This window comes from Stegastes partitus, unplaced genomic scaffold (genome assembly GCF_000690725.1).
Source record: "Stegastes partitus isolate 25-593 unplaced genomic scaffold, Stegastes_partitus-1.0.2 Scaffold18, whole genome shotgun sequence".
Lineage (NCBI taxonomy): Eukaryota > Metazoa > Chordata > Actinopteri > Pomacentridae > Stegastes > Stegastes partitus.
Window position 1 is genome coordinate 1,350,175 of NW_007577749.1, and position 25,043 is coordinate 1,375,217.

The 25,043-nt window shown below is 41.3% G+C and overlaps 2 protein-coding genes across 2 annotated transcripts in view; one reads left to right on the forward strand and one right to left on the reverse strand.

The window, feature by feature from the left end:
- Positions 1-6,931: 6,931 nt before the first annotated feature.
- Positions 6,932-8,823, reverse strand: kcns2 (potassium voltage-gated channel modifier subfamily S member 2). The gene has a single exon (XM_008292142.1). It carries the CDS (start codon positions 8,821-8,823, stop codon positions 7,393-7,395), a length of 1,431 nt encoding a protein of 476 aa, XP_008290364.1. The 3' UTR covers positions 6,932-7,392.
- Positions 8,824-17,425: 8,602 nt separating this feature from the next.
- nipal2 (NIPA like domain containing 2) overlaps positions 17,426-25,043 on the forward strand; it is a 26,279-nt gene continuing 18,661 nt past the window's right edge. The window contains exon 1 of the mRNA XM_008292166.1: positions 17,426-17,629. Within this exon, the coding sequence (XP_008290388.1) occupies positions 17,543-17,629 (87 nt within the window). The 5' untranslated portion in view covers positions 17,426-17,542. The remainder of the gene's footprint in view (positions 17,630-25,043) is intronic.

The following is a 25,043-nucleotide window of genomic DNA, read 5'->3' on the forward strand; positions in this document are numbered from 1 at the left end:
AATTTTGTCTCTTGACAACTGCACTAATGACACGTTCCGCCAGAACTGAAATTTCTTTTTGATCCAGGATCTGTATTCTTGTCTATTTTTCTACTTAGTTTTCATTCAAATAGTGTCAATATATTTCTTGGTACCTGTGGACCTGAGTGATGTAAATCTTTTCACCATTGTTTGTCTTAACCTTAAGTGAAGAATAGTATTATTGTCTTTGTCCACCTTGCAGGTCCATCACAGTGTCATGAGCCTGTGCACCACCTTTGCTGATATTTCCTGTCTTATTGCCAAAGTACCTTCGACATGATTGTTCTTTTTATTCTAAAAACACACACCTTGAGATGTCAGGGTTTTCAGGGTATTACTGACGCCATCCTGTTGGGCTCAGGTGGACTGGTGCTGAGGCTCTCAGACACCCTCCTGTTCAAGCTTTACAAGTCAAACTGTCCACACTCGTGTCCTTGGCACATCCTAGAGGAAACTGATTCCGGAAGGAATAAAGAATGCACTCTCTCCCTCTCACACACACACAAAGTGCATTTTCACGCAGATATATGGCCACACAAACACATAACACACAGAGACAGACAGATAAGTGATCTGTGTCTTGTCCAGTTCTCCACTCACTTTAAAGTTGGGAAAAGTTTGATTGTGTCTGTCCTCTTGACTCGACCCCCCAACACCCGTTCAAATGTAACAATGGGTCCAATCTGTGTCTGTCTGACTCTCTGTCACCTTTGGGAGATTCAGTGTCTGAGAAATAGTTCAATTTACTTTGAGCCGTGCCTGTGTGGTGGTGTGTAATGGCATGCATGTTCTTTCACAAACCAATTCTGGACTTCAAGAGGATTTTTGTTGGCTGACAGTGGGCTTCTGCATGGACGTAAGAATATGTAGCAACTTCAGGGCTGCTGCATACAGAGATGTTGCTTCACATTCAGCCTTTATGTGGTAGCTAACACCATTCACATAGGTACGCAGTGTGGTGGCATGTGGGAATTATGAGTAGAAACATCTCGGAGAGGTAAAGAGGCATTGTCTTTTAGTGTTTGTGTGTGTGGGTGGGTATTACTCATTTTGTGGCAACCTAAATCTGTTTACTCTGTCATGCTATGGAGACTTTACAGAGAGCAAGAGCCCGTAATGTACATCATTGCATTTTAAGGTGTTTTAAAGTTAGAATCAGGTTAAATTTAGATTAAGCGTGTCCTTTGACATCATGGAAAGACAATAGTGCATGTATGTGTGTGGTTCAGACAACATGATGAATTTGTGAATGATATAACACGTGTATGCAGCCTGTTACTGCAGTTCTTAAAGGGCTTTGGAGAAACTATACACAACCCCACTCTAAATGATTTTCAGTGCACTGTAGGTTTTGCTTCCACTACTAATTTCCTTATATACTCTGTGGACATAAAGTGAGTGAGAGAGATTCAGGAGAAGAATCCTTGACCTGACTGCCAGGAAAGTGATGATGTAGCTGGATGGTCATATAAATCATCTAAGTAGTTTAGAATATCCAGGCAGAGGTGAAAAACAAAAATAATCTTCACTTCTGAAACTACAGCAAACACTGCAGGAAATGTTTTTGTTTTTTTCTGGTCCAGCTCACACACTCATTGTATCGTATCAAAAGTAATAGGTAAAGTAAAGGTTAATAAACTCAGATGTAAAGTTTAGTGAAATCACTCAGGCATCAGGCTTGTAGTTAGAAAGCTCTGCAATATACAGGCTGACATAATGAAAGTGTTTTGCTCATACTACTGCCTCTGTGCCATCCAAACAAAACTGCCAAAGTACATTAATATGTTTCTTGGCCATTGAAAACAAAAATGCATCTGTTGGCCTTTCAGAATGTTTAAACAGGAACAGACACTGAGTTTCAATATACATCTGTGGATTGATTTTCATAGAAGTCATTGGTAAGAGGTAGAAAAACACTTGCTAAGTGTTGGATCGGGCCATTTTGTGGTATTCATTAAAATTCAGTGAGAACACTATTATGATTTAGATCCAAAAACATCTGTCTCTGTGGATGAGTCACTTAATGGTAGCAGACCAAGGGCTGCATTAAAAAGGAGGCATGCTAATGGTGCCATTTATCTAGAATTAATATCTTTAATGATCGAGTGCTTGGGGAGGTTTTCTGCCGGTGAACCAACACCAGCGTTATCTGCTGGAGGCTTTGTTAAGGGTTGCAGACGTTTATTTGTGGTTTGATATAATATTTAAGGATTTGATATCTAGTGAAAAAGTAAGGCTTGAGTAAATATTCAATGCCTACATCACAGCTAAACAAAATGAGTCCTTATTTTAGCTGCAAATGTTGTGTGGCTAATGGAATGGCAATGTAGGCAAGAAGTTTTTGACATATCTTCAATTTGTAGAGGATGAAACCTAATAAATTTAGTGATCCACAGATTTACCCCCAGCAGGTGAGCATTTTCACTTAATTAGTGAAATATTTCAACATCTGCAGAATAGATTTCTATATTCATAGTTCCCAGATGATGAATGCAAATAAGTTTGGTGATCCTCAACTTTTCAGATATTGGAACCATGAGATTCAAAAATGTGGTTTTGGAGCTCCATAACATCTGGAGCATCCACATCCTGGTGATCCGTTACCTTTTGTTGGTCCTGGAGGAAAGTCCACTGTTTGGTCTATGTCTTAATACCTTCAGAACTAATGATATTCCCCTCAGCTTCAGCGGTACTTTATGTTTAGTACTAATCGTGGATCACGGCTGGATTATCCTCCTGAGGGAAAATAAGTTGTTGGGCATTTTTCATTGTTTCCCCAGGCACCCAGAAACCAGCAAGCATTCTGAAGCTAAAATAAATCTTTGTTGTAGTAGAGTTGCCGGTTTAAAAGTAAACTCATTATATTTTGGTTTTTGAATGTTGTGCACACAAAAATGGGTTTACTTGGGCTTCAGGCAGATTATAAGAGGCATATTTTTTGATCATTTTCTGACATTTTACAGACTAAACAATGAACCTTGGTGCTTGTTAGAACAGGCTAAGACACTAAACTATTATGTTAAGTATGGTAGATGTTATACCCATAGACTGTACAAAAGATGGACATAGCTACCGTGACGTCACACGTTGGTTTCTACACTGAGAAAATGAAGCCAGGGTTTTGCTACTTCCTGGTTGACATCTTGGATTTTTGGAGCCAGTGAGGCAAAAATCGTCGGAGGGGGGCGGAGCCATAGGAGCAGCGATTGGTCAGATAGATTGAGAGGCAGGCCCTTTCTGCGCACCCACATTTACCACCGTCTGCTTGCTGCCAACTGTTAATCAAACCAGCCACGCCCCTTGCCCCGCAAAATTTTGACGATTTTTTAAAAATTCAGTATTGATTTATTTTCAGATTGGCCACCTGATCTCTGGATTTGACTATGAAAACTAATAAGAAAAAAATCCTGAGCTGTAGGAATGTAGTATTTCGTGATCTGTGATCAGTTCTTTTCCAATTCATTTCTATGGGAGCCAGGGCTTTTTGGAGCCAGCAACTAGCAGACGTAGTGATATTGCAGGTTTTTGACACTTCAGGGTTGGCTTCATTTTTCAGGGCCAGTTGCTACGTCCATCTTTTATACAGTCTATGGTTATACCTGCTAAAAATTACCTTGTTAGTATTGTATTCATGAGACTTGCTAGCATTAGTATTCACTCAGAGTCTGCTGGCTCTTATTTCTTGCTGTTTTTTTGTTTTGTTTTGTTTTTTGTTTGTTTTTTGACAAATCAACAAGTAAGTTTAAGATATAGGTTAAAACTGAAGTAGGGGCCCCCCTATAGCTCACCTGGTAGAGTGGGCGGCCCATGAACAGGGGCTGTAGTTCCCCGATGCAGCGGTCGTGAGTTCGAATCCCGCTCACGACCCTTTGCTGCAGGTCTGTCCCCATTCTTCTCCCCCCTTTCCTGTCTCCCTCTACTGCACTAAATAAAGGCAAAGGCCAAAAAAGTATATTTAAAAAAAAAAAAAAAAACTGAAGTAGGAACTCACAATGAAAATGTCAGGATGGTAAATACTAACAAGTCTGTCCTGATCATATTTGATTTGAGCTTTTCTAAATAAACCTTTTCTTCAGGCATAAAGCAATCTGATCAGCCCTCCTTTGGTAAGCGTTACCTGCACTCTTTGTTTGCATGAGATCTGCATGTGATAATTAACCATGCCACGATCCATGTAATGAGAGATTATTTTTAGAAATGTTCACAGATCAGACATGGTGGGAAGACGTAGAACGTGCAGGGAGAGAAAGAAACAAGCACACTGAAAAGATCCAATCTTCCCACACTGTTTAAAGCGAAAGGGATAGTAGCAGATGGTAATGTGCAACAACACGGAACGCCTGCTTAGTAACAGAGTTTTATATCACCAATACAGAGCAGACTGGAGATGACGCTTGTGCTGCCAGCTTCAATAAGTTCCCCATTAGACACGCTATCTAATATGTTTGTGTATAGTACATTCACACGCACACTCACACAAACACAGTTGAGTTTGTATTTCCTGTCAGTGCTGCATTAATAAGCTAAGTGTTCTCCCCACATTTTGAGCATCTTTTAATGCGTTTCCTCTCTTGTCTTTGTTCACAGCCGATGTGAAATGAACCAAATAAAGCCAGACACAGCTAACTTTGAAGGAAGTTCTTTTTACATTAGAAAATATTTGATCAAAGGGGAGTCTTTTGATTTCATAATTGATCATTCAAATAAAAATAATGAAGCAAGCCTGATTATCAAGTGCACCTCTAAAGGCTATGGTGATTACATGTGGGAGAAATTCGAAAAGAAAAAAAGAAAAACTTTTGCATTTTGCATGATGAGTCATAGATTTCAGTCTTGAGGATGGTTGGACTAGATATTTAATCTGGTTACTGGTAAGGAGGAAAGCAGATTTTTTTATTTTTTCTCCCATAGCTGTCCTCTAATGACCTGAGCTGCCGTCTGTACTCAGCTGTGTGCCAGGCAGGCCCTGGGCCTTCCTTGCATCTATCACCACAGTCACAGGGTAATGATACAGGCGAGCCAAGGGGAGGCAGCTCAGGGGCCAGACATCTCCATCTTCGTTCTCAAGAGTCACACTGACCTACACACACACACACACACACACAAAAGACTTTTGGACTTGGATGACATTGGCCAAATCTACTAATCTTATTACTGTTTCTCCAATGCCTGCAATCCTAAAGTACATTTCAATCTTCTCTCAAGTTCTATAATTACTTTTTTCCTCCCTAAGATAGAAAAGATTAGCTACTGTTCCTTTTTTTTTTTTTTCCCCAGTAAGCCTTTGTTGATATGTGAAAATGTCACCCGCTGTCTCTGTGAACTCATTTACTGATTTTTCCATACGAGTTTGGCACAGCGGTGGTGTGTTGGATTTGCTCCCGGAGGACAGGAAGTCTTTAAAAGTTTAGGAGTAAACAAAAGAAGACTGATATAATTGGACTCTGAGGGTAAATATTATTCCAAATGAGCTCCCCAGAAATACTTGGGAAAAGATGGTAGAAATACATACATTTCTCAGTAGGATTTTACAAATAAGCGCAACCTTGTTGCTGAAGTGCATTGAAATTACCTCTGTGCCACTCTCCTGTCATTCAGAACTGAATGAATCACAACTCTGGGTTCTAATACTTACATCTGTACATCTGAGAGCTATTTGGTATTTATAACAGCTCTATCATATGTGTTTAAAAAAAAAAAAAAACATTATACAGTACATTTATTTTTGTAAAATGAGACATTGTATTATTTTATTTAATTTTTCTCTCTATGAGTCCTTTGGAATTTCCTGTGATGCAGGTGGCAGGCTGCAATCTGTAGGTTTGTATGCTGAAACTAGTTAGCTGTAAGCATGAATATGTTCAATACTTCAGCTTGTCTACACTTATTAATCTGAAGACAATAAATCTAACTATCCTTCGAGCTCAGTCGGAAGCAAGTTTGACTGTTGAAGTCAGTAAAATGTGCATAAATGTAATAATTATTAGATGGATGAATTCTTTTTATTATTAGAAAATCAAAAGATTGAGCAATGAGTGAGAGATTTTCCACTCCAAACCATGTTGACAAGAAGATTCATCTCGAAATAATCATAGCCATTTCTCATTTTAAGAACCGGTTTCAAAATAAAAAGCTCTTTAAATATGAAGCTGAAATCAATGCAGCTAACCATACCGAAATATGAGATGTCTTTAAAATTGACTTTTTAGAGCTGGAGCCCACTTGTATCAAATAGCTCTTTATCCTTTAAACTGAGATCAATGCCACTGAGTGAGACTCTCTGTTGAGTTTCTGCAGCTGCTACTCTGTCCAGAGAGAGAGCCACTTACAGCAAGTTTGACCAAAGTAAGGAGAGGAACAACAATCTTCACTCCCAGAGGAACAACAAAAACGTGTTTCATCCACACCTCTGTCATTCATCTTCTTCATTTACAGACCGAGGAATGGAGACAAACTGCGTGTACAATAAAAGATTAAAATGAACTGTAACACTGAGAAACACAAAATAGACTTTCTCTGTATTCTCTATAGGCAGTGGTGCCTTAGCAACTGCATATTAAGCATTTTCTCCTCAGTTCTTCTGTGATGTAGCCTAACTCCTGTTATAGTGGTGGGTTTACAGATTGCTTATTATTAAAGTGTATTGATTAAATTTAAACAATTGTCTTTTTGGAAACTGGGATGCAGCCAAAAAATAAAAAAATAAATACCACTAGAATAAATGTATTCAGCATGTCAATTCTGAATAGTTGTTGTTACGCCTGTCAAGCGGTTTAAGATGTTGTGTCAGTCACTACTATAAATCCCTGTTTGCCCCTTCAGGCTTACATGTGTTATCTCAATCAGTGAGTCAAAATCGAGCTCTGCACATTAAAAAACAAGCAAGTGTGTTGTGGTTTTTTTTTTTGTTTTGTTTTTTTGTTTAATACATTTTGCTTTAACCACACATCTGAAGTATTGTTGCAACACCACAATTACACATCAAGATTCTTCCAAAGAAAGGTACAGCTGGAGTTACTTCAGACATATTTGATCACAAGTACAGCTGGAAGGAGGACTATAGTGTGACACTGTCTACGACTGTAAACAACTACAGCATTCTCTGTCTTTTTCATCTGATCCGGTCAGAGTGGTGGCCTGCTTGGATGTGGGGGGCCACAAGAGTGCACAGTGAGATTTCATATTCAGGCTGTCCTGTACATTTGCTTGCTTTCTCATTGTGAGGGACACATAGATTAACACATTATTGCACTGAGCTACAGAGAGGCAAATGGTCAGACATCAGTGGAAGGAAGCAGACTGGTGCGGCACAGGCTTCAGCACCCTGGTCAGCTCCTCACGCAGTCACACTGTGTCCTGGATCACACCGGTTCAGTGTATCGACTCATTCAGACTCTGTTCACTGGGTGAACTGCGGCTCATGTTTGACAAGCTCGCCATGAGGGATTTCACTTTGTGTGCATAATAGTTTCTCAGGTTAACCGAGGGCACCTCTTTTATCCCCTCGTCGAAATCGCAGCTCCTCATTGCGATTTCGAGCTGCTTTTGTCTCTTGTAGAAGAGGGAGAATTTATTGAATATGAGCGTAATCGGAAGCACAACAACTAAGATCCCGGCCAGGATGCAAGCCGAGGCGGTCAGCTTGCCCGCTATAGACACCGGCACCACGTCTCCGTACCCCACCGTGGTCATGCTGACGGTGGCCCACCACCAGCACGCTGGGATGGTGGACAGGTCCTCGCTGTCCTCTTTCTCCACCGTGTAGGCCATGACGGAGAAAAATGACACCCCGACGGCCAAGTAAAGAAGCAGCAGGCCCACTTCTTTGTAGCTGTTCCTGAGGGTGGCCCCGAGGGAGCGCAGCCCCGTGGAGTGACGGGCCAACTTCAGGATGCGGAAAATCCTCATCAGCCTCAGCACTTGCGCAACGCGTCCTAGGTTGGCCAGCGCTGGACTGCTCTCCACCACCAAGTTTATGAGGAGTGTCAGGTAAAACGGAAGTATGGACACCAGGTCTATTACATTCAACGGGTGATCGAAGAAGTGCAGCAGATCTGGGGCCACCACAAATCTGGCAACCAGCTCCAGAGTGAACCAGCCGATGCCAAAGTGCTCCACGGTCTCGAAACGTGGGTCCTCCGTGGGTTGGCCCTCACTGTCTAATAGGCTGAACTCGCTCATGCTGTTCATGCACATGGTGGCGATGGAGCCGAGCACCACCAGGATGGAAAGGATGCTGATGATGCGGCTGGCCACGGAGTAGCCGGGGTTGTCCAGCATGAGCCACACGCGTCTCCGTGCGCTCCCCAGCAGCTGCTTGTCAAACTTGGTGGCGTCGTTGTAAAACTCCAACAGCTCGTCAAAAGATGATGTGGTGCTTCCCTCATCGCTCCGGTCGTCCCAGTCTTCCCGGTCCTGGTCCATTTTCCTACAGTGGTAGGCGCTGCTGCAGCAGGAGTCGATGAAGAACTCGTTGATGCCCCAGTACTCGATCTCCTGGCTGAAGGAGAAGATGCACAGCTCGGCCATGACGTGCAGTCTCCCAGTGTTGTAGAAATTCAACACGTAGGGGAAGAGCGCAGGATTCCTGTCGAAGTAAAACTCTTTCTCGGTGTCATCGTAGTCATCGCACAGCTCCAGGATGGACTCTTTGGACTGGCACTGAAGTAGACGCGCAAGCCTCGTCTCGGGGAACCGGGAGAGTGTGTCCGACTGGAGACGCTTCTTGAAGCCGCCCACGTTGATGCGGATGTCGTCCATGTGAGCCACGCTGCCCGGTTCCCCCAAGACCTGACCTGTCATGTCTGAAGAGAGACACACACAGAGATGCACAGCGCACATAAAAAAAAAAGATTGGAAGAAAGAGGGAAAGGGCGACAAACCAAATCACATTGACACAAAAAGATTGAAAGAGACACAAAGAGAGACGCACAACCAGAGAGAAGAGAGGGGCACAAGAAAAGAGGAAGTTATTTCAAACTGACAGGTTTTATCCTTGGAATTACGATCACATTTGTTTTAACTACATAAAAAAAGGAGCAATGATGCTGCGCTGAAACAAAGGCACATGGAAGAACTTACTTTAACGCGCGTCTAGTTAACCGAATCCACCTACAAGGAGAATCTGCATTTCAACTCCATTGATGGCACATTGCTGTTCGCTGGCAACCTGTGGACCTGTAATAAAAGCAGAGACCTTTGTCCCCTTATTTCCAGACAGCCGCGTCTCTGTCAGGTTGTTTTTTTCTGAGCAGAAGAGGAGGAAGATTCTTCCAAAGGGTGTCGACGCGATGTCAAATATAATGTTGCCTCCAAACAGAGATTAATTGACGTTCTTTCCTCAGATACACCCGAAGGTTTGATGTAGCTGATCGCTCTTACATCCTGACATCCACCGGGGTTTTTACACCTCCTTCAGTTACAGGTATCCGCCACATTTATCACAGTAAATTCTGGGAGCCATAGAAACTGATACACGCCCTGGCAGCTGCTTTTGTTTGTGCGAGGGAATTCCTCTCTCTCTCTTTCTCTCTCTTTTTTCTATCTGTTGCTGCGCAGCAACACGTAGCTCTCCCTGCGCACCGCCCTCCAGGAGTAATCTCAGCATCACGGTGCTGAAGGGGCGAGGCGCAGCTCCGGGAGAGAGGAGAGGGAGTCATCACCTAACAAACACGCTTTTAAAAACAGCCTCCAGACAGAAAGCCAGGGGGAAGCTTATAATGACAAGATGAAGTGGAACTAAATTGTGGTGCGTTTAGACTACAGTGTCAGTGTGAAGTGGCTCCGGTGCCATGTTGACATGACATTATCACAGTGATGAGCATAAACACACTCAGACAAACTTGTAATCTCTTCTCGAAATGACAAATGCCAGATCATTTTGCATTAAAGCATTATATAAAAAAAAGATGGATTATAATGGCCACCCTGCTACTGCAGTGAATCAGTGTTGCACTTCAATTGAATGACACACATGAGACAGACTGTAAAATGAATTTGTGCAGCAGTAGGGAGCCGCATCCTGACTTTTATGTCCCTAGATGCCCCCCAAAAATGTGGGAGTCAACATTCCTCATGATGCAACTCATTTGCTAGTTTTACTAGACTGCCTTGGCCTAGTAAATGCACAGGGTACTCCTTGAAACTGACTGTGAAAGAAAGATTCATGATCAAAATCTCCAAGCTCAAACTGAAACAAGCCTGCAACATTGTCAACTCCCCAAAGCTCCCCCAGAGCCAAAGAAGACATTATACAACTAACAGGCTGAGAAGAAATCCTCATGATGACTCACATGAACTGCGTTTCCAAAATCACGAGCGCCCTTTGATATAACACCAAAGCAAGACTGATACTGTTGGATATCAGAGAAACGATCAAAGTCGCCTGAACGCCTCATAGGTTTTACAATAAAGATGCTGCGGTGGTTTGTGCATAAATGTTTAAAGCCTTGTTACATGCGAGGGCCGATGCTTTCATGTAGAAGTTACAACTGATTGCTGGTCATTGATCAAACTCTCCCTGTCATTCAGTTGGCCTCGATAGAATTATGATATTCAACCCATGCCAGTGTCTCCCCGTTTAAAATGATGACAATTGTCACAACAGAGTCTAACTAAGATGTTTGATCCAAGAAAAAAAATAAAAAATACACAAACAACACTGACCACTTCCACCACCTAAATGTGCTTTTATCAATTCAGCTGTGACATCATTAACAGGCCTGTCTGACAGAACATAAAGGCAGTGTTAAAGGTCAGCCTTGCTCTTATTGATTAAGCACTGAAGGTTTGTTTCACACATCCCAGTGTGTCTAATGAAGGTGATAGTGCCGGTCGACAAAGGCAGCCTCACACAAATTCTCTTTGGTGAATGCTTGTTAGTATACTATTAGTTAGGTCTTAGTCGGGAGGCATTTTGTACACAAGAAAAGGCACGATGCAGGTCAGTTTGTCATTTATAGCCTGTCTAAGCTGTTGAGTCAATACACAGGATAAACATTAGAGTCCTCTTGGTTTGTGCTGTTTTTCGCATTTTAAAAATACACTTGTGGCCAATTTTCTGCCCCAACTTTTAAGGAGTCACAAGGAAAGGTTACAGCACTACCACTTGAAGACTTTAATGCTCCCTCAGGCTGTGCCACTGTGATCACTTCAGTCTCTCCTCCTTCTAGTATCACTTAGTGGCCATCTTGTTTAAAACACCCGGCCTCAGTTTCATTCGAAAATACATTTAGGATCATTGGAAGCAATTTCCTACTTGCTGTATTGTATTGCACTGCTTGTTTGGAAATATGACCACAGGCTGCAGGCAGCATTGGAACTGTTCACGCCTAAATAACATCTTTCACTCCCAGATTTTTTTCCTCCCAGGCAGCCAGCACATTAATATTTCATACTTTTTTTCCCTCTTCTCTCCCAACAATTGGAGCTTACCATGTAAACCCATGAGACTGCATGAACAGATTGGGTCTTTACAGTTATATTCACGCATGGCTTCCTCATTCTGGATGATTTTAGGGGTTTAATGAAAACTGAAATCTATACTCTTCAGGTACTCCCAATAAGATGGTATTATAGATCATCTCAGATCCTCAGCACCCTCATATGCAGCTTGGTAGGATTTGGGAAGCTTAACAACAGCTTTGAAAATACACACAACCACTCTCTGCTGATTGCAATAATGTGAAATCACAGACTTTTCCTATTAAAGCTTCTCACTTGTGGGAACCATCTGTGGTTATATGGGAACGTTGTGCTGTGATTATAATCCTATTTATTCGGTCATTATGCTCATCCAGTAGTGTCTTATTAACTGCCTCTGTGTCATCCTCTGCTCACTGTGATTCCCTGATGTTTGTGATCCGTATGTTTTGATTATTTCTCATCACATCTTCGTTCAGTGTGTAGGAGTGTCTTTTAATGCTTGTGTATCCAACAACATGTCTTTAGCACGGTATTTGGAAGGATTTCAGATGTCAGCATCTTAGGATTAGGCAGCAGTCAGCGCATTTATCGTTTACCTGCCAGGTAGTGCTCATCTTCTGTGTAGAATACCTGATTTAGGTGTAAATAGTAGGCGTCTTCTTGGTCTGAAAGCTCCATCAGTCCTGAATGGTATCTCCGATGGCACACACACACCTCCTCAGAGTTCATTAGCGTGGGCGAAGAAGCTTGATGTTTGTAATAGCGCATGTCATCAGGACTTTGTTCAGGATTACTGAGGTGGTTTGCGCTAAATTATTTGTGCTGAAAAACTGTCCTCTGCAGATTATTCACTTTCTGCTTTTCATTGAAGCGGCCTGCTTTTGATTCATTCTCTTTCCCACATGATTGAGTTTAATGTGCTGCTTTGCGGAGGAGGAACTATTCCTCATAGCTTATTCCTCAACAAGTCTCTTTAGATCTGCTTTCTTTGTGATAGCAGGCTTTGCTTTTCAAAGAAATCCTTCAGTTTCACTTCATCATTGCAAGCTCATTTTATTCCACTGATGAAACAAGTATTCAGTTCCAGCATATTGATGTACAATTACTACATTACAAGCAAAATACTTTGATGTATATTCTTATCTGAGTAGAAGTACAGTATTATCAGCAACATATAAATGTGTAGTGCTTGTTGCTATTGTAACCAGAATATTAGCACTGATGCAGCCACACTTAAGCAGCATTTTACTGTTACAGCAGATTTATGTGGAGCTTCTCCAAAATGATGTCCAGGAGTCCAAAGGCTCACAAGATAAACCTGAGGGGATATGAGATGATTAATGGCAGAGATAAGAAGACAAAGCATCTTTTTGTGAAGCATATCTGTTCTCTTCTTGGATTTATTTGTAATTGTTTTTCTGTAAGCTACTGGATAAGTTTGCCTCTATAGGCCAGGAACACTTTTGGAATTCCCCTGAGAAGCTAGAGGCTATTTGTCTTTCTGGTACTAACATCACATTTGAGATATTACAAAGAGACCCAACCAGGTACTGTTTTTTGTTTGTTTGTTTGTTTGTTTGGGTTTGTTGTTGTTGCTGTTGTTTTTTGTTTTTTGTAAGGGGACACAAGCCCAAATGTGTGTGAGCCACTGGATTTATATTTAAGAATGAATTATATTTTGTAAGCTTATCATGTGTTTATTTTCATGTAACAGCTTGAACTAAACTAGTTATTACAGCTGTGAGATGAAGTTTATTGGAACAAAATGTTCAACATTTCACTCTCTTGCTGGAGTAGAAGTAGAAAACTGCAGAACAATGAACTACCTAAAAATGTTCCAATACATTGTAATTGCACCTGAGTGCAGCACTTGAATAAATCTGCTTTCCAACACCGCAAACAGCAATTTAAAGACCTACCTCATAGATGTATGAAGCTGCAGTTCATTGTCCACTAACATTATCTGATCCTAGATGTCTGTGAGAAGCAAAAAGTTTTTTTGGTCTCAATAAAAGGCCTCCTGCATTTTCAATCACTAGCATTTACATTCTGCACACTCTTGGCAAGCTTTCATTCACATCTCATATCTTTTGATGGAGTCTTTTGCAGAACCCTACTATAAATTTAAACATAAAATATTAGACAGCTTTATCGTTGTGTCTCAAGCCTGACGGCTGAACAGTAAAAGAAATAAAAGGTCTTCAGTATTAAAATGAGCAGTTGCTCCAATTTCAGGATCTGACCTTAAATCAGAAGAAACAAATGACTGTGTTTGCATTCAGGATGTAATCAGTTTTGAACAAAGTAATGTATATTTTAAACTGACTGATATATCAAAAGCAGCGAAAGGTGAAACTCTGGCGTTTGAGTATTTACGTCAAGCTGATTTCCAGAGGAACTTTTAAGACAATTTACACTGTGTGTGTTGAGACAAGGATACGGTTTCATAATGAGAAACTGCTCTGAGCTCTAAGGGACAAATCAATTACAGAGTTTTTAATCATTCTGTCAGTTTCAAGCTTTCATTTTCCAATCTCATATACAGTAATTATACCCACATGGTCAAGTGTAGATGGCCCATTTATCCCTAAAGAGAACCATTTTCATTGGACTTTTAGTAAGTGGGGAGGAGATAAAGGCAGGGGTAGATAAAGAGAGGATGGAGAGGACTGAATGAGAATGAGAGAGAAGAAAGGAAGAAGAAAGTATAGATACCGTTATCTCTGTCTCTTCTTTCCTTAGAAGCATGAGGTGCAGGCTCAAGCGAGAATGTGTAGGAGTTTTTTTTGTATGTGTGTGTTGACTAAATCTGCTGGTCCCTTTCTTTTACACTGCTGCCTTTATCTCTCTCTTTCTCTCCCTTCTTTGCTTTGTTTTCCACTCCCTCACTGCCTTTATGCGTCTCTTAACATTTTATAACTCCCCTTTACCCCCTCACATATATTTTTTATTCTTCTCTCGTATTTCCTCACGTCAGTCCTCCAACGTCTCTCTCCATCAGAGGTCACGGTTCAACAATGTGTTGACCTCATCCTTGACTGAAAACATCAGGGTGTCATCTGACGCCTCGCCAGGGGGACTCCATAAGCGCTGGGGAAAATGCCAAGCCCCTCTGTTCGTGACAAAAGTTGTCATTCAACGCTCACTCGGAATCCCTGCCAGCGCTGATGGATAAACCAGTAGGGTCCTGAGAGATTTATGGAAACAGTGAAAAAGGGGGAATCTATTTAGTCGTGTTATTCCGACATGTGAAATAAAATGTGCTTTCAATCGTCTTCCCTTCTTCCACTTCACGCCACAGTAATCACATCAAATGGGTCTTGATTATTATGGCAGAGGAAGCTGGCTGACTCAGGACAGAGCGCAGACAGAGAAGGAGCAGGATGAATACAGATGGAAACTGGAGACACTGATGCTCCAGCTCTCTGCTCTTGAGAATCTGAGTGTGAGTTTCAGCACAGTACCAAAACACATAACATATTAACACTTTATTAAGCGTCCACCTGACTGGAGCCTCCATGCCTGACATGATGTGCACTAATTGGCTCTGATCCCGAGCATTAATGTGTAACAGTAGCATCTGGATGACCTAAATACAGAAGCAGCACCACGACAGTAATTGGAACAATAAGATCTCATGCAAAAGGTAGAGGTCTGCCCACACAAGGAAATGGCCCTGCATTACTGCTAACACATTAATTTGTTTGCTACAGCTCTATCTAGTTTGCCAGTCAGGTGGGAGCTGGTCCACTATGTCCTTCAGATCCAAACACTCTGCCACAGAACGGACTGTCCTCTACTCTCAGAGGATAAAGGGACTTCTGATATAGAGACATTGTTGGACTCACTTTTCACTTTCCTCATTTAAATCAGAATCAGCAATGTCGCTCAGGGTTATCCAGCTGCTACACAGCTTCAATTAGCTGTACTTTTCCGCCCTCAGTACCGGAGTGAGAAGGTGACAGGTTTTCGGCTTGTAAGTATTCTATTTTCTGTATGAGGTGACTGTTTTGTTGTTGGAAAGTCAGTCAACCACAGAATGACTTTAAATGAATGACAAGAGATAACACGCCCACAAAGACATGCAAAACAGCTAAGAGACAAAGCAACCATACAATGATAATATCAACCACAAGGAGATGCAAAACGACTAAAGAAAGAAAGAGGCTGTCTTGTTCAGCCTGTTTTAATGCAGGAGGGGAGGGGAGGCCGGGGGTGGCTTATAATTAAGATACTATTTGGAGATGCAAATTGCAGCCACAATTCTTTTGGTGTTGTTCCATATATTTGAACTTGTTTATTTGGCATTCCTTTATTACACTAAAAATATGTAACTATTAATAATGAGTTTATGGATGCCAAGAATGTTGTTGTTGCATGTGAGTTTTAACACATTTCTAAATGCTTCCAAAATTCATCCCTGTATGCAAAAATACACCATTGGTAGTCTAGGTGCTTCTTCAAATTGTAGAAAAGTCTTTTCCCTTTAACAAATACATGCAGTCAACCTGAGAGTTGCAATGCTTGAAGATTTTGTGCATCTTATTTGGGGATCATTATTGTAGTTTGTGTGAAATTTGAAATGCAATTCTGTGGTATGAATAGAAATGTGGGTGAAGCCGTCATACCAAAGCGTGTGTGTGAGAGAGTAAAGGCCGTTTGTATTTGAAAGAACGCAGCGGTCCCATCTGCACAAGATAATTTTGTTTATGTTGACAACACACCAGAGCAAACGAGCATTTCTTCTTCTTCTATTTACAGAAAGGATGCCAGATCAGTGAGATCCCATAAAAGACAACACAGTTCATCCCTTTGAGTGGGACGTACCCACAGCTGGACACACACTCAATGGAGATCAGATCCTGATGTAGCCAGCCTTTTTCTGTGTCATTTTTTTTTTCTAGGATTATTCTTTTTTTCTTTTTTTTGTCTTCCTTTGAGCTGCTGATGAGGTTTGCAAAGGGGGATGATGAAAAGCAGATATGAATAAATTTGCAAATTTATACACAATGACACACCTGTTGCCTGTAGGTGAGAGCAGCACCAACCTAACAACAAGTGGGCATCATGTGGCTCTTCTAAACGGGATGTGAAATTGTCGCTCAAATCTTTCTGCCTTTCTGAATGTGCCCAGCAGGTGGCATGAGGTTTAACATCAACTGGAGCGCTGATAAAGCACGTTTTTTATTTAGTTTGAACTTAGGAGTCTCTCAAATAATGCCTTTTGTACTTTCTACCACTGGTGACCCACCTTCAACACACATTTTGAAGCATTAAACCAAACTGAATAAAAAAGCCTTGATGTTTGTATTCGTCAAATTCCTATTTCAAGATAGCCTATTAAAGAGCCAGGAGATTCAACACTAGTGCCAAGCAGAAAATGAAATCCACTTTCCATTTTAACCCAAACACTATAAATCGTCTGGCTATGTGGCTATTTCATCCGACCTTGAAATAGAATTTACAGGCAGGAAGCACAAACATGAAGGAATCTGATTATGTGAGATATGACTCCAGTTTTTCTGTTACCTGATGTCCACCTATGTCTATTCCACCTTGTGTGATCGATATTCTGACTTCAAAGTATAATTTTGCACCAAAGGCATGCATAGAAGTGCTTTTTTTTTTTAAAGCGCAAAGTACACCGCCAGGGCGCACTTCAGATGCGCAACAGGAACCGCACCTGTTGGATTATGCCTCCTTCAAGTGCACACCGTGATGTCGTACATCAGAGTTTTAAAATGCCAATGAACGTTCTCCCTGTGGGTACTGATACTTTTCTTTTTTCTTTTTCTGCTGCACTTAATTAAAAATCACTTTCATCAAGTAGGCTCCTTCAAAATAAAATCTTAAACGTGGCCGATAAAATCAGCATTCCAGCTGCATTTACAACTGTGCTGACCGGAAAGTCTATTTTCCCGACTGCATCTAAAGCCACCACAAACTCCTGATCCGGTTGAGAAGTTTTCCCTCTGAGTTTCCATCGAAGCCACAGGGACGTGGGATGCATGGGATGGGATGAGGACAGCGGACGAACATGTGCAGAGAGTCGGAGCTGTGATATGAGAATATTTCCTTATTACATGATAAGGAAAAAATGGCGAATTTAAGTTCTGCTCATGCGACTCCTCCTCTGACCTCCGCTCAGGCTCACCGCGCAGAGATTATGGAAAATCCGCTCCAGGTAAATTTGTTCCAGAAATGATTTCTTTTTTTTATTATTATTATTTTTTTTAACAAGAACATGAACACAAGTTCGTGCGTGGTTTTGATGAGACCATGTTGGCCTGTGCGTTGGAAAGATAAACGTCACTCCTTTGATCCAGGTTACATGTATTTTCTGAACCTTTCCCACCTGAGGATAAGAGTTGTTTTAGATGTAAATTGCTATCATAAGAGGTATACATTTAATCCTACAGGTAAAAATTGAAAATTTAGAAACATCTTTTTAAGAATGTAGGCTAATGCTTCCTGAAATTATCATTAAACAAATCAAATAGTTTTACTCTTATTTTTTCTGTAGCAAATGTCACAGTATTGTCAGAGCATTTTGTGTTCTGGGTGTTGTGTGTGATATGAATCATGTTGAACCTGTTACTGGGTTGTTCTACTTCACTGCCAGCTCTGCAGAGATAAGGCGAAGACTTAAGGTTTTTTTTTTTTTTTAACTCTCAGGAACTTCTCTCTAAGCTCCATTTGGAGCAGCTATAAAATCCAAGAGCAGATTACATTATAGTCCCTAAAAAAAAAACTTTGAAAGTCAAACTATAACCTCATCCTCTCAGGCTCTTTGGGTAATGAGCACTCAGTGTGGATGAGGAAGCCAGACGGGGCAGAGATCTATCGGTGTTGGCACCTTTCAAAACTATTTTCTAAAGTGATCATGAGTAAATCATCATGTTGAAAGGCTTTCACTTTCTTTTGGAACTTCTAACTTTGTCAAGTGGACTCTATTAATCTGTCTGTTAAGTTGGTGATGCAGCATGTGCACTTCTGTTGGTGCATGATAATGTGAAGACATTTCTTTCACTGTGTGTTTGCAAATTGGCTGTTATGTGTGTGTCAGTCCTCTGCCCTCCTACTCTTACGCAGAGACACATTCTCTTCATGCTCATTTTCCCCCTGTCAGTGCGTTTGTCTCTTTTTGCCGTGTTTCCTTTGGGTGACATTACCAATGGGTCCCAGAGACAGAGAGAGAGAGAGAGAGAGAGAGAGAGAGAGAGCAGAGGAGGAGTGAGAGGCGTGAGTAATGAGTAATGGCCCATGGGTGGGCTGAGAGAGAATAGATCTACTGTAAGAGTCCTGAACAGCTGGCTAATGGTCCCAGCTCCCCCTCCGTCCAGCGCTACCCACCATCCCAGAGAACATCCCAACATCCAGGGGACAATATCTGTCTGTCTCGCACTTCGGCTGCCTTCAGCGTTGAAAATGTGCTACGGTAAAAGTTACAGTAAAGTTTTGCAGAGGTCGTTCCATTGATAAGAGATGGGCAAAATGATAACTTGGATAAACTGAAATTAATTGGCTGTGGATTTCAGTGTAGTATGTAATGAAACCTTTTATGTAAAGCACAGGTTAAATTTGTGCATTGCTTATTGCAACAGCTACTGTACAACCAAGTGCTGCCAGTTTGTAGGAGGTGAAGGAAGAGAAATACTTCTGGCACAAACTTGTTGTTTCTGTAGTCCGTACACACTTAATATTTCACCTGCTGGCAACAAGTGGGCAATCCCACCTGATCCTACAGTCATTAAGCTATGTCCGATATGTCTTGCACTTTGTCATGTAATTTGCACATTTTAGCCCCCTGAGTAATAAAACAATTGATTTTAATGATCCAATGCCCATACTGATTCTAGCTCTAATACTTGTAAGATTGTAAGAAAAGTCAAGTATGTTAGTTGTCCTTTTAGCTGGTTTCTCCTGGTGTTAGTTTGATCTCTTGATTTTAACTTACTAAGTAAATATGTAGTGTGAGCTTAAACACTAAAGGGAGTAAACAGAAACAATCTACTGTTGTCCCATAGAGGATTTTTGCATGCATCCCTCCTGTGGCTTCTTGTCTGTTTCAGGATTCATTTTGAAGACTTTTGTTGTTTGTTTTTAGGGTTTTGAAATAGTTGACACCACCTTATTTAGGAGAACTTTGCTTCAGCACTGAAGTCGAGCAACTAGATGCTCTTAGATGCTCCAAGATGCATGCACAAAAATAGAAGTAGTCACAGCTCCTAATCTGTGCAGCAGTTTACTTTTCATGGAAGAACTACTTTCACTTTAGAAACTTTTAAGTTGCTGCTGAAAACTATTCTCGTTGGCATTCGATTCAAGTAGAGCTTGACAACCTGACTTCATCTTTTATTGAGTTGTAGCTTTTTATTGTTACTATTTTACAGTCTTCTTTTATTCTTGCAGTCAGTGTGTATTTTACTGTTTTATGCCTAACTATGATAGCTGTGAAGAAATTAGGTTCAGCTCTTGTTTTTAAATGTGCTTCATGAATACATTTCACTTTAACTTCGTAGTTAATATTATTCTCTATAGCTTAACATCGAAAACAAAACTCACTAATTCAGGATGGCAGCATGAACAGAAATCCTACAGACATGCCTCCATCCTTCTCTCTTTGTCTTTCTCGCCCATCTTCGTCACTGATTTGACACTACTCTCGCCTCTTCTGTACCCACCACCTCTGAGCAGAAACTGAAGGGCTTCATCCACATATCAGCCCATCCCAGGGAGGGACAGATCCCTATTGTCAGTGCACACAAAGGGCCATGCTGTCTGTATGTCTGTCTGTCTGTCTGATTGTTGGTCAGTGTCCTAGTGAGGAGGACCAGGAGGATTAGTGCTGTCAGTCCCTTCATCAGTCTTCAAGCCCATTCAGCTTTAGATTCAGACTTTCATTTAGTAGCAGCTAAAAATGGTTTGCAAATGGGAGGGACTGCCGGTCTGATCGAGTTTGCTTTGTGCACGTACAGGCTTAAAACTGTCAGAGGAGTAGTGTGTGTGTGTGTGTGGATGTGTGGTTTTATCGGGTGCTTTTATGAGGATGATAAAATCCTTCACAAGGACAGATGTAGGGTACAGGATTAGGATAATAGTCAGAATTTAAATTGCATTCAAGGTAAAACATAAAGTTCAGGTAAAGGTTGTGTGTGTGTGTGTGTGTGTGTGTGTGTGTGTGTGTGTGTGTGTGTGTGTGTGTGTGTCTTCATCGGTGGATGTATTATGCAACGTCTGTACCTTGAGGGTGAGAAACATCCAGTGAGAAATTACTAGAAACTAAAACTGATTTTACCACTGACATTTATTTAATAGAATTTACACAAGACACTGGCTGCAAATTAATTCTGGAGACACAGAACTGCAGTACGTCCTCCAGAGGACAGTAAATTTAGAAACAGTGTTGTGAGAAGACTTTGACTGAGCTGTGATGATGAATGTGCTCATGCTTGAGTTTGTCACAATGACTTTTAAGTGCTCTGCAAAAGAACGGCAGGATCTTTATTTGATGCATTGCCTATAGTTTCCTCACAGTCGGTATCAGTGTCAGGTTAAAGAATCCAATTACCTTCTCTGATTGTCACTGTAATTTCACTGTTTCTTCTTAAGACTCTGGCAGCAGCATTAAAAACTATATCATTGTGTTGTTTGCCGGTTAAGCTTACAGTTCTTCAGTGTCATTCATTCTCTGGTGACATTTAGTGCTATTGAATTCATTCTTTGTAACAAATTAATTAAATTTTTCCAAAGCTAAAAAAAAATAAAAAAAACAACACTGGAGTGTAATCGTCTTTCTCATGTGGCTGGCCCGACACAACCCGACAATTACAGATGAAATATCAAAGGCAAGAGCAAGAACTGGAGTAGTGAAGGAAGAGTGCCCGAAAACAGCTGGATACCTGTAACGCAGAGGCAGTGGTGGGAGAAGTACTCACAACTTCTATTTAAATCAGACTCACTATAGCAGAATTCCTATATGTCCTGCATTGAACAAGGTAAAGAACAGAGTTATTACTATTTAAATATACCTAAAGAATTAACAGTGACATGAAACCAAATGCAGAATGGCTTCTGTCAGAGTGTAATGTTAGTAACCTTTTTAATTAGCCTGGCAATCCTAAATATGGAACAAAGAAGAGTCTTTAGTAGAATCCCGAAAGCAACAATCCCATTGTTACTGTCCCAAAGGGTATGACATCATTTAATAGACTGTATATAAACAAAATTAAAAAACAATCTTCAGTAAAAAATTAAGAGATTAAAAAGCAATAATGAAACCCAGAATCCTTGACAATAACTCAGAGTTTTTTTAATTACATCTTTTGTATTTTATCTTTTACTACTCTCATAGGGTGTGATTATGTGTTTTTACTCGACTCCAAGAGATCCCTGCACAAGAATTCCAGAGTGCCTCGACTGTCTGTTTGTGCACAAATGGCAAATAAAGACCGTGAATCCTTGAATTCTTGGACAGACTCACAGTGTGTGGTCTATTGTACTGATCCACACTTTGCCAAGCAACAAAGCATCCCTTTTCTTTGAAGATGGAACCTGTAATTTCACCTCACTAGTACTTAGGGACCCCCTCTGCTGAAAATCAAGTTCTTTACCTTGCTAACATGCCTGTATGGTGTTTCTTTACATGGTAGGAGACACATAACAAGCAAAATAAGCAGTTGACACCATGGCTGAGCATTTTCACTTTAAAGCCGCAGTGTACTAATGACAGTCTCAGAAACACAGATTCAGACAGCCAGGGTTTCATCTCGTCAACTCACAGGGCTTTCTGTGTCCTTCTTTTTCTTCAGAATCGGTTTCCAAGTCAGACAGGTCTGGCTGAATTACTCCAGTATTACACAGTGCCATTGTGTAGTGCAGAGTACACTTTGAGAAGAGTCATAGGTGAGCTGGTGTTCTTAAGCTACACAGAGTGGGAAGGGATTTGTGGAGAAAGAAGCAGGGACTTCATAGATCTGCACATTTTAGAAGAAGCAGCACTACACAGAGATGAGTTTTAGGGATTTATTCAATGACCTGAATTATTTCTTCCTCTCTATCAGGAAAGCCGAGCACTAACTGCTCTGCTATAATTGAATGTTATATCGTTACGTATGTATTTCTAATTATTGACTCGTTATTGTATTTACGCTAATTTCAACTACTTATTGGTAATTTGATCTCAATAGTGCATCATATTTTTGAGGTTGTGAATACACAAATCAGCCCCAAAATTAAAGCCTACCATTGCCTATTATGACTGCTTTGTGCCTCCAAAATAAGTCCTGAATTGTCAGGACATGCATGGACACAGATGTCTGGCACTGGGACGTTGGTAGATCTGTTCGTTGGGTGTAGCCACCGTGGATCAGGCTTGTTTTGGTGAATCTCACAGTTGCTTGACTGGATAGGGATCTGAGGGGCTTGGAGGCCGGGTCAAAGTTCCAGGCTCTCTCTATTTTTGAGGTGCACTTTTTGCTGGAGAAGGCTGCTGCTGTCAAGAAGTGCTGTTGCCATTAGATAGGTGCTCAGTCTACAGCAATGTTTAGGGGAGTGGTACATGTCAAAGTAATATCGGTATGGATGCAAGGACCAAAACATTGCACTGAAACGATATTTATCATACACTTCACCTGTCAGCGGTTTTAATGTTGCGGCTAATAAGTGTGTTACAAAATTGAAGTCGTCTTAAAAATATTTCTGTTTTCTCATGCAGCCATGTGAAGATTAACAACATCAAAAGCCAAACTAAACTAAACTGGTAAACACACCAGTACAGTACAATAGAGGGAGTTTTGTGATGTGAAGTCTCTTGCGTTCTTTGGGTAAAGTGTGCAATGTTTGCTAAGTAAGCCGACAAGCCAAAGGCACTCCCAGTGTACCCGCCTCTCCGGCCCGACTGCTTTGTTTGCTCTTCCTGTGACAGGAAAACTCTCTCCCTTTATCACTCTCTCTCTCTATCCTGCTTCCTTTCTTTCGCTCTCTCTCGTATGATTTGTCTCCTTCAGTGTTTCCAGCATTACGCTCCTACTGTCTGGTTAAGGTGTTTAATTCACGCTGTGACTACCCGTACTGCAAATGCACACCCACCAACACTGACAACCAACAAACAAATGAAAAAAGAATAATTCACTGCAGTTAGGTTCAATTCACTTGCCGTCAGGGTAAATCTGATGTGAATGAATCCAATAAAAGGTGAGATGATGAGTCCCCTCTCACACTTTAAATTGCTATCTCTTGTGTGAACTCTGTGGAATGAGCTATCCTCAGGCTGTACATCCGGCACCTTGTACTTTTAACACACTTTTTCTCACTCACACTCGAACACTTCCTTCTGCCCCCTGGCCTCTCTCAGTATTACCCAGCAGCCTCCTCTTGGGCTCTGCAACACCAGAGCAGTGGGCCACTTACACTCTCTCCTGTGAAGCCCGACAAGGTTATTGATCTTGGTTTAGCGAACAAAGCACAGCTGGCCTGATGGATGATTCCGTCAGTCTGATCATAAATTACCACAGAGTCACAGTTGTCTCGTACACCGTCGACCCACCACCGCACTCTGTCTGTCTGTTTCAACATTCGAGGATGGAGGCGATCCCTGCACACCCACACACTTACAAACACATACTTTATACCTTGATGTAATATCATTCCCCTTGGAATCTCATCAGCGAGCTGCTCATCTGCTCCCCACCTCCTCCTGCTTCTCCTCCCAAATCCTATTTGCGCTGCAATGATCACACACACATATAGAAAAACCCCACACATAGTGAAGTGTAAATCCTAGCTCTGGTGTGGTGTCGTCCTTGCTGTAGGTATGTTCCAGGTCAGTGGACTCATCAGACTTGGTGTCAAAGAGAAAGTAGAGAAGGGGGTGAAAGAAGATAGAGGCAGAGGAGAAAGTCCAGACTGTAGGTGGTGGTTTGGAATTTAAAATTAAATATAAATCCACTCAGCTTAAATTTTTGATCAGCCTGGCAGGAAGATGATGAGTTGTGTTATGCATTAAAGAGTAGTGGTTTTACTTCATAGTGAGCTGTTGGCTGATGAGCAGATAAGTCAAAACTAATTGAGGCTGAGTTGTAGTTTTTAGGGAGAGCAGCAGCAAAAACTCTGTTCTCTTCCAGCATGTGCTTACAAGTGAGAGCTTTCCTTTACTTGTAGTCAAACACTGAAGTCATTTTCTGTTTCAAAGTGAGTCACGTTTTAATTGACCAGTGGTATCATTTATTACAGTTTGCATGTGGCTTCATGTCCCTCGTGTTCTGTCAAGTGTTTTATCAAGTCAGGAGTGACTAAAATTAGACCCAAATTGAACCCTAAAATGGGATGCAAATATGGGACTGAGTCATAGTCAGAGTACCTTTCTGGATAATGTTGGAAAATAGAATATTGGGCAGTCCATATTACATATAATGCTGCATGAGACTTTTTCCTTTTCAATATTTCGTGGCATGGCTCCAGGAACAGTAAGGGCAGTCGGTTGTTCCATTGTCTACGACCTTGGTCAAGATTAAATTATATCGGCAAATATTGAATGAGGGCTGCAAGATAGAGCTGTTGCCTCGCAGCTAGAAGGTCGCCAGTTCGCATCCCGGTGA